A 10,801-nucleotide genomic window follows, 5' to 3' on the forward strand; every position below is an offset into this window, starting at 1 on the left:
GTATCCTTTTCGAGGTATTTGGGGATGCTCATTACGAATATGGCACTCATTTCTAAATCCAAGATGGCGGACACGAGTTTTCAAATAAATGCAATGTGGGTATCATTTTCGAGGTATTTGGGGGTGCTCATTACGAATATGGCACTCATTTCTAAATCCAAGATGGCGGGCACGATTTTAAAAAAAAAATGCTATGTGGGTATCATTTTCGAGGTATTTGGGGATGCTCAATGTGAATATGGCACTATTTGTAAATCCAAGATGGCGGGCACGATTTTTCAAATAATGGCAAGTTGGGTATCGTTTTCGAGGTATTTGGGGGTGCTCATTACGAATATTGCTTTTGTTTGAACTGTCGTGTTTGCCATCTTGGATTTAGAAATGAGTGCCATATTTGTATTGAACATTCCCAAACATCTCGAAAACGATACCCAACTAGCCATTATTCGAAAAATCGCGCCCGCCATCTTGGATTTAGAAATAACTGCCATATTCGAAACCTAAAACGGAAAATGCCATAAGCAAACATTAAAGAAAATAACTGTTAAAATAGATTAAAAAATCGCTTAAGAATGCTCCCCTTTTAAGAAAATAAAATATTTCAATATAAAATATTTAGCTTGAGTTACGAAAAGAAAGACATTATAATAAGCTATCAAAGTTGTACTGGTGGTGCCAACACTATAGTAGAAACAAATATATACTGTAAATTTGTTGCAATATGTGCTCCAATTCAAATAAAATTAAAATAAATAATTATTCAATAAAGCATGAACGCAGAGCCGTTAAAAGTATTATAAAATAATTAAGTGTCCCAATCACTTACAGGAGTTCACGAAAACATTTAATGTTTATTCAAGTAAATATTAGTTCAAGATGCGCAAATAAATCGAAATTACAGGCACCACTAAAATTTACGTAATATAATTATTTTGAAACAGAATAGCAAAATGGGGAGAAAAAAAATTCGTTACTTTGCAACACTTTCGTATCTTGTTGCCGCGAAATTATTTTTCTGTTTTAGTGAATATTTACATAAAAATATGAGTTGAAACGCATTACTTACTTGTGGAATGCGATGTTAGTGTCTATTTTATGTTTGTCTGTTGTATTTTTACACCCATTTACCGCACATTTCGTCATTTTTAGCAAAAAATTTTGGAGCTGTTCGCGGTGCAATATGACCTTGAACACTAACAGCCCGCGCGCTCCTGGGTGCGCGTTTGGAACCCTCTAACTTGCCTCACTTAGCGTGTGCGGGCTAGGTTTCTATGCGTTATTATTCTAAGTGTACAGCAATCAATATTAAGTAATAGCAAGGTCATGCGATTAAATAGTAAAAATTACAATATCAAACCTTGGATTACACCAGGACTTATTCGCTGTATGCGTCATAGGGATAAACTACATATGAAGGCAAAAAGTAATCCAGCTAATTTAATTCTACAAATATCATACAAAAGATATAGGAACTTTTGTAACGATCTACTTAAAAAAGTTAAAAGCTGTTTTGATAAAAAAGAATTGGAAAAAGCTGGTACAGACAGTAAAAAGGTTTGGAAATATATAAAAAAGGTAACCTACATATCGAAACAGCATAAATCATCTACAGGATTATTAAAAAGCCACTCATCTGATCGTATTGCTGTTAACAAAGCAAATGAATTTTTCGTTAATGCAGGTAAAAATCTGGCACAAAAAATCCAGAGTTTTCCGCTTACTCAACCACGTTGCTACAAAGCGAAAATGGCGGACCGAGCTGTCAAGATCTATAGTTGGCAGGCGTCGGATGCTAACTAGTAACTTCTACTGTATTTATCGTTCTGTGGTTGTGAACCTTCTTCTACGTGCAGATTTTATCACGATGTTCTAAGTAACCGAAAAGCTCATACTAAATTTCAAATTAAATTATTTTATATTATTTAGTACATTATTGCAGAGGCCGACAAGTAAGGGATTGCTGGACGAGTATAAGTTACAAGGACGAGCGCCAGCGAGGTCTTGTATTAATACGAGTCAAGCAATCCACAATGTGAGGAAATAATAAAAGACTATAGAAAGGAAGATGTATAATATAAAAAGGAAAAAAGATATATTAATTTACATTAAAATTTATACAATACAATTGCTAAAAGGAAATGTTATTCTTTTTTTTTGGCACATTAATAGGAATCTGCTGAATTCCCGATGTGTTTGAATGTATATCTATTTTCGTTATCGCTCTTCTCACTTTCTCATTTTTGTGACCAAAATACAAAAAAGACGAAAAACAAAAGAATACCAAAACACTTTACTTTAAATGTTACCGCCATTTTTTTTTAGTATGCAGTACGGGTAGGTATTTTTAATTCTCGCAATTATAAACACTGGGTAGTTGGCCGTATGAGTTTTTCTTTTGCCTGTTTACATAGTTCATTATTAGTCATTGACTAGTAGGTAGATTTCAAAGTTTAGAGAAAAGTAACGGATTTTCATTTTTACTTTGCAGGCCTTTGCCGGGAAGAAGCATGATTCATAAATGGCAAACTTTCCGTGTTAATTTTTTGAAAGTAATGCAAATATTTCCGAGCATGTTTGAGAAAAATTATATTACTTATAATTCAAAAGAAAAGCTTTTGTAGGATAAAATAGTTGTTACTTTGATCATCAACATCTTTTTTAAAACATTGCATCGCCTACATTTGGTATTTATGGCATGTTTACAGATTTAATTTATAATAAGACTACATTTTGCGGTTGACAAAACGTTTTATTTATAAGAAATAATGAAATAAATACTGAAAATTGCAACAACTTGAAGAAGAAATTTCATTTTTATCTAATTTTGTTATAATAAGGTAAAGCGGGCGCCATCTTTAGCGCCAATTTCAAATTTGAAAAACTAATACATAAATTTATGTATATAAATTTGTTGTATTTTTTTAATTGTTTTATATAAAATTAGTAAAGTAGTGGAGTATACAATTAGAAAAACTCTAAACCTAATCTATTTCAATGTATAATTACAATTCTTAAACATTACTTAATTTTCTACAATTTTCAAACCGCCATTTTGAAAGGACATTTAAAATGGCGGGTTCTTAACGTGTGAGGTTGTTTTTTAAATATACCTACGTGATATTTTTTAATGTTTTATTCCTTACGATTAAACGTTTGACGTTTTTAATAAACTACACAACCTTAAAAATTTTCTAATACTTTTTGACATAGTTTTGAACGGAAAAATAATCATAATTACTCTTTTTTTATTTTCTTTAAAAATTAGTTGTTTAGATGTCCATGCCAAGAAGTTTCTTGTCAAATAAGAACTCTCCAAGAGACACATGGCGATCCATCATCTTCTTCAACGTGGAAGCCTTGCCAGCCAGGTCACGTTGACCCTTGTATTGCTCTTCAAGGAATTCACCAGCCAGGTAGTCGACGAGCTGTGGACAGATAAATGTTATTAACACTATGTTTTAAATAACAAAAGAAAACGGTATAGGTCTCGCACCTTTGGTATACATCTGCCAACTGATACCAAATATTACCAACGCGCGATTGCATCGATTCAAACGCGCGACTGCATCGATGCAATCGCCTATAAATCCCAAAATCTTAAAATCGCGCATATGTATACAGGTAGACGATTAGCGACAGCATGGCTACTGCACCGCTCTAAAGACTCGACTATTCCACCATCTCAGTCACCCGTGAGTCAAAGCCAAAGTCAAATAATCATTTATTCCGTAGGTAAGATTTTTACACTTGAACCATTGACTTACAAATAAATGGACGACGGGTCTAATACAAAAACCACGAAAAAAATGTCCCAGGTCAACCTATTTAAACGTAGTGACATGTAAAGGAATATAAAAAAGCTAAAACGTTGAAATTCAAAATGGTAATGTCATCGCAGTACTGTCTAATTTTGCTTGCTTCGCTGTCAGTCGAACAAACGAAGACTAAAGCGTGAATGACGCTCTGTATACGATTTTAACGCCCTATAAGTTCGGACACTTTATAACTGTAATTGTCCATATAATTGTAAGTCAATGACTTGAACACGTCATTTTTTAAGCTACTGATCGTTCAATACGCTGACCTCACTGAGAAGAACGAGCTAGAAACTCTAGGGATTGCTCTTTTCAAATAAACTTAAATGTATTTATTACATTTTGAATCACATTTGTGTGGACTCAGGTTGTCTTTCCATAGATATTTATCTAACACGTAGTCTACAATTTTGTAATATGACTTTTCAATTAAAATACTTTTAATTTAAGTTTTAAACTTAGGAAACGGTAATCTTAATATATGCCCCGGGATCTTATTGTAAAAACGTAATACAGGTCCCCATTAGGTGCCTATGGGACCAGTGAAGGACCGTTGGTTTGCTTGAAAAAAAAAAAAAACAAATATACGCGTTTTAGATCCAACAAAATATTTTCATTCAAACCTAAGAACTCGACACTTACATGGTAGTCGTTGAACTCTGGATCGCTTTCGCAGTCATCAATAACATTTCTAATGCTTTTGGTGACATCAGCTTCCATCTTTAGTGCATGTTCGAGAGCATCCACGCCGCTCTCCCAGTTCTTACGTTGAGGAGGCTGGAGATAGAATAATAAATAGTAAGTCGTCCGCCTGGTGGTAAGTTACACACCTATCCATTACAGTTGCAGTGCCACTCAGAGCTTTAAATCGCAAAGATCTGAGGGGCACTGCGCTTGACACCCTGAGACGTAAGTACACAAGTACGGAAAGTTTTTGATCATTAAACAGTTTTAGTACTTTAATAGTTTTAGTTTATTCTAATTTCTATTAATAATTAATAATAAATTGAACTTAATAAAAATTCATTCAATAAAATAATTTGTAAAACTTAATATAGCGTAAATTGGAATGTTTTCTTTGTAAAATTAAAAATAAGGTATTTAATTAATAACTATTGTAACTATAGTGAAAAAATAGGGTGGTTTGCATCAATATTAGATATAACTGGTTGAAGACTGTATCATCTCAGTCAACCGTGACCATGGGACCTGTAAAGGGCCCGAAACGTAGCCGTGATAACGAGGGTGTTTTCGGAGTAGTTTGTTGGAATAAAAAATGTTATAAGTTTTAAAGTAATGTTAAATATGATAATGTAAAATAGTGTATTGTAAATATTTTAAATATGTTAATGTTATTGATGTTAATTGTTAAGGATTTGGTAACTATCATAAACATGTGCTTTATTTTTGTCCCGCTCTGATGGAAAAATATTGGTCACGTTAGTTATAGGTAGTTGCTAATGCAGGTTTTTTACACATCAGCGGGAGCTGATTTTTTGACCTAACATTACTTATTAAAAAAAAAACGCGAAAAATGTACATCCCTACAGAATCCATCTACATGAAAAAAGCTTTATATTTTCTTTGGTAGGTATTGAAATAAAATATTATTTCAATGATTTTGTGACATTTGTTAACAAAAGAATCAATCTGCCTGGCTTAGTCGTTTTGGAATTTTATCAAAGTTATATTTTAAAAACAAGAGCCGAGCTGCTTTTTCAGCTAACAGTCTGTTTCCGGAAGGTTCGGAAGGACCAGTATAACTCGAGCTTTGCTATAATGCCTATTTGCTGTAATTTTTCCCATACCATCCAATGGAAGGGCTATATATAGATAGAATAGTTAGAGATATTATCTTTATTACAATAAATACAGAATATTTTTGGAATATACGGAGACGTACACACAGGTCAGTTGTTGGAGCTGTACTTCAGCTTTCTAATTTCTGATTTCAGCGCAAACGAGAGTTGATATTTAAAAGTGATATAAGGCCTATTTACTTGATGATATGCCAGGAATGGGTGGCCTTTATTTCGTCTCTATTTCTGGTTATATCATCGATGCTGTTAGGTCATGTTACGACTCGAATATCAGCAATGAGTATCAGCATCGATAAATGCGGGTGCTGATTTTCATGATACCCTGGTACCTGGTGAGTGATTATAAGAACTTCCTACCTTGAAAGCAATAAGCGAGCTGACGTCACTAGTAAGTTCACCTCGCATGAGCAGGTATTCAATTAACTTCATGGCGTGCTCACGCTCTTCGGTTCCGGCGTCGAAGAAAAGCTTCGCAAAACCCGGTCTGTTTACCTGTTGTGAAGAAACACGTCAAAAAAATGTTTTTTTTCTATAATATCAAATGACGGGACGAACAAGTCGTGCGCCTGATGGTAAGCTACACGCCTGTCCATAACAGTTGCTGTGCCACTCGGAGCTTTAAATCGCAAAGATCTGAGGGGCGCTGCCACTGCGCCCGACACCCTGAGACATAAGATGACAAGTCCCATGACAAAACCGGAACGCAATAATGCTAACATTACTGCTTGGCGGCATAAATAATTAAGGTGGCAGTACTTACCTGGACGAACTCTTTCACAAGGTGGTCTACTGCTCCTAAAACTATTGTGCTTTTATCACATGACAGTCATAAAATAGTAAGTAGTTCATGTGACAATTACTTAATGAAAGGCATTAAAACACGAGTGTGGGCTTAGAATAATAACGCATAGAAACCTAGTCCGCACACGCTAAGTGAGGCAAATTGAAGCGCTCCCAAAGGGCCTACTCGAGCGGGCGGGCCGTCAGTGCTCAAGGTCAACTTGCACCGCGAACAGCTCAAGAATTTTAGCTAAAAATGACGAAATGTGCGGTAAATGAGTGTAAAAATACGTCAGACAAACATAAAATAGATACTAACATCACATTCCACAAGGAAGTAACGCGTTTCAACTTGTATTTTTATATAAATATTCACTAAAACCGAAAACTAACCTACTACTAAAACTAGCCTACTTGAATTTGATTTTTGTCTCACTTGTGACAGTTCGTTTGATATGAAACTATCATTCTATGCGTTATTATTCTAAGAGTGTGGGTTTATGAAACGAGCCGACAGGCGAGTTACATAAAAACATCGCATGAGTGTTTTAATGCCTAATTATGTACACTTACATACACTGCTTTATCTATACACATATTATAAGCTCTCTGTGATGTGTTCAGGAACCGCATGTTACGACTGCCGAAATGGCGGCAAATAAAACTTTTCTCACGCATGTCACACAACCGTAGTTTTTATTTTTAATTCTTAGACAAACTAGAATCGGCCCCAACTATCATATCGTTCGATATCAAGTAACGTGTGAAATTGTCAAAATTGTTTGCTATTGACATTTCATTTCGAAAAAACTTCATCTCGACTGATATTAGAACTGAGGTCAAATCAAATTGTTTTGTTTTTCAGAGATGTTCGCAATTTGAATGTAATAATAACATCGAATTCGATGTTATTATGAAGCAATAATAACATTTTCACAGATAAGAAATTTGTTCTAACAAAACAGTTTACCTTTATGCTGGTCGCAATTTGCGGTTTTTGAACACGTTATAGAGAGTTTTTGATATGTGTATAGATAAATAATTTTATACGTGAGGCGCACTATAAGTTTCCGGAATGAATGAGAAAAAAACACTAAATGGTCAGAAATTAATTTATTGTTTCTCAAAATATTCTCCGTTAGCGTTAATGCACTTTTTCATATGAATGAACCAATTTTGAAAACATTTATGCCACTCCTCCGTGACAATCTCTGGAACATATTTTTCATACTCTTCGACAACCTCTTCAGCTGATGAAAATCGTTGACCGCGTAACTGGTTCTTAATTTTTGGAAATAAACAAAAGTCACAAGGTGCCAGGTCGGAACTGTACGCGAGATGGCTAAAAAGGTCAACGTTGTTCACCTTCAAAAATTCGTTTGTCTGGATGGCCGTGTGAGACCTGGCATTATCGTGGTGCAAGATGATACGGCGTTTACGGTTATTTTAACGGAGTTTGTCAATAACTTCCGGCAAACAAATGGTAGTGTATCAATCACTATTCACGGTACAACGATTCTCCAAAGCAACAGCAACCACGTGTCCAGTTTTATTAAAAAAAGAAACAATCATCCGCTTAGAGGCACTTTGCACGCGCGCCACTTTGGTTGGTGTCGACTCATTTCGAAAGACCCATACGCTCCATTGCTGCTTTGTTTTGGGATCGCAACTATAAATCCATGTTTCGTCATCTGTTACTATGTCCCACACCAAATTTGACGGCCCTTCGTTGAATCTAGTAAGCATGGCATTGCACCAAGTGACGCGATCCGTTTTTTGAGCCTCAGTCAAATTGTGTGGGATCCACCGAGAGCACAGCTTTTTCACACGCAAATGTGTGTGTAGTACTAATTGTATTTGACTCATGCCTATGCCTAAAGATGCCCGAATCTCAAGGTATGTTACATGCCTGTCTGTTTTGATCATACGGCGCACACCATCGATGTTTTTGTTGTTCACAGCAGTGGACGGGCGACGATCACGAAATTCGTCACTAAGTTTCACACGACCGCGTTTGAATTCTGCAAACCAGCTATAAATAGTCGTCTTGCATGGTGCTTCATCGCCAAAAGCAGTTTGAAGCCGAGGGAAGCTCCGCTGAGCTGAATTACATTTAAAGTCGTAGAAAATCATATTACGAAAATTCTCACGAGTTAAATCCATGGTGTTGTAGACAACCAATTTCTAAAATGACGCCACAATGTTAAAACAAGTTACTGTCAGATGAAACAAACTGTATTCTACAGCCAGAGTTCCATTTTCAAATGTTGTAATTTTACTTTTTAAATATTGTTTATGTAAGTGGCCAGTTCCGGAAACTTATAGTGCGCCCTATGTATTAAACAAATTATGTACACTATGTACAGGCTTATTAGTAAAATACAATAGTCTGTCTTTTTTGAAGATGGAGTAAGGGACGCGATCGTTGTGTAAAATGTTGCCCGCTTTCAAGTGATTGCAGTCGATAAATATTCTATCGACTATCAACTGAATAAAGGAGCTCTACTACTAGTAATTCTGCCTCTGTGGCCGAACGGTTGCCATGCTGTTCTGCCACCATACGGCCTTCATTTATTTCAGAATTTATGAATAAATAAATGGGGTACGTAGGCCCGCATACCTCATCCCTGGAGAAATGTGCGCCCATAGCAAGATACTGCAGTGAAGCAGCGACTTCCATCTGGATTTGTGCCCTCATGCTGGCACGGCAGCGAGAGTGCATCGTAATCCAATCCTGTGGGATGTTTACTGTTTTCTCGTGGCCTGTAAAAGGGTTTTTTTTTAATATCAAATGACGGGCCAAACAATTAGTCCTGTGGTAAGCGATACGCCTACCTACAAAACTTGCTATTCCATTCAACAGTCACAGTGTCGTTAAACCGCTAGTCAATTCTCAAGTTTTGGAATAATAAATATGAATTTAATAATTATAGGACTTCAGTTGAAAAACCTCAATTATGCAGGTCTTAGAATAATGACGCATAGAATGATAGTGTACTCGACCTCGACATACTTAGGAAAATATTATAATAATTGTAAAACTATATACGCTGACGTAGATTTTAACATAAAAAGCTATTACGTGTTTACTTTATTAGAGTTCAATAAACGGAATCATTGAGTGCGGACACGTTTCATTACTAACATCCCGTTCTAGTGATAAACTGATTGACTCTCCAGCAAACTACAACTTAGAGTAAGGGAAGCTACCCTTACAGATAGTTTCATATCAAACAAACGGTCACAAGTGAGGCAAAAATCAAATTCAAGTAGGCTAGTTTTAGTAGTAGGTTAATTTTCGGTTTTAGTGAATATTTATATAAAAATACAAGTTGAAACGCGTTACTTCCTTGTGGAATGTGATGTTAGTATCTATTTTGTTTGTCTGACGTATTTTTACACTCATTTACCGCACATTTCGTCATTTTTAGCTAAAATTCTTGATCTGTTCGCGGTGCAAGTTGACCTTGAGCATTGGAGGCCCGCCCGCTCAATTTGCCTCACTTAGCGTGTGCGGACTAGGTTTCTATGCGTTATTATTCTAAGTTGCAGGTTATCTGTAGTAGGTACTTAAAGGGAATTATCGCAATATAAAAATCATGTGTAAAGTTTATTTTTATTATATTAAAAAAAGAAATAAATTATATTTCTTTTTCTGAAAAACTTTTTTTTTATTTTATTCTGAAATAATTCCTGTTGGATTTTAATTTTAGCCTGTTTTCGAGATTTTATATGATCGGATAAAGTACCTAGACAACATCCTTAGGTGTATCGTATTATATATTTTGTAAGACTGTTATTTTTAATTAAAGCCTGAACCAAAACAAATTTTCCCGCTTATCCTTCGTTGACTAAACTTTCTGTGTCCAAAGTAATATTAAAATAATAATAATAATAAAATGCCGACAAAAAAGCAAATGGCGGCTAAGGAACATTTCAATTCGTCAAAATTAAATCGACTTCATATCATAACATAATAGTGCAAATTCATTATTATATTATTAATTGTCAATTATAGATAGCTCCAATTTCCAAACATGTGTTTTTAATTGTGTTGTTTTAAATACAGAAACAAATAATGACATTGTCTCTAATAATGTAGCCATATTTGCAAATTGGCAACTTTTCGGAAGAGGTTTAAAGATTCTACGAACGAAATCAGCCTATAACATTTTATGTTTATAAAGGAGAGCTAAAAAATTTCACATAATACCATTGACTTACAAATAAATGGACGACGGGTCTAATACAAAAACCACGAAAAAAATGTCCCAAGTCAACCTATTTAAACGTAGTGACATGTAAAGGAATATGAAAAAGCTAAAACGTTAGATTTAAATTGTAATGTCATCGCAGTACTGTCTAATTTTGCTTGCTTCGCTGTCA

At 35.1% G+C, this 10,801-nt stretch overlaps 1 protein-coding gene across 1 annotated transcript; it reads right to left on the bottom strand.

Annotated features, from left to right (window-relative positions):
* Positions 1-2,686: 2,686 nt before the first annotated feature.
* Positions 2,687-9,201, bottom strand: LOC113225745 (ferritin subunit-like). The gene is made up of 4 exons (XM_026458154.1): positions 9,036-9,201; positions 5,993-6,127; positions 4,458-4,592; positions 2,687-3,425 (listed from the first exon to the last, which is right to left on the bottom strand). The coding sequence occupies exons 1-4, from the start codon at positions 9,135-9,137 to the stop codon at positions 3,270-3,272; spliced, it is 528 nt and encodes a 175-aa protein (XP_026313939.1). The 5' UTR covers positions 9,138-9,201; the 3' UTR covers positions 2,687-3,269.
* Positions 9,202-10,801: the final 1,600 nt, after the last annotated feature.

Source organism: Hyposmocoma kahamanoa, unplaced genomic scaffold, assembly GCF_003589595.1.
Source record: "Hyposmocoma kahamanoa isolate Upper Pololo Valley unplaced genomic scaffold, ASM358959v1 172, whole genome shotgun sequence".
NCBI lineage: Eukaryota > Metazoa > Arthropoda > Insecta > Lepidoptera > Cosmopterigidae > Hyposmocoma > Hyposmocoma kahamanoa.

Excerpts from the sequence above, each read along its gene's own strand:
- LOC113225745 (XM_026458154.1), bottom strand. The coding sequence starts at position 9,137 with ATGCACTCTCGCTGCCGTGCCAGCATGAGGGCACAAATCCAGATGGAA. Across the intron at positions 6,128-9,035 it reads CACATTTCTCCAGGGATGAG|GTAAACAGACCGGGTTTTGC; the intron begins GTATGCGGGCCT and ends TCTTCACAACAG. Across the intron at positions 4,593-5,992 it reads GCTCGCTTATTGCTTTCAAG|CCTCCTCAACGTAAGAACTG; the intron begins GTAGGAAGTTCT and ends TTCTATCTCCAG.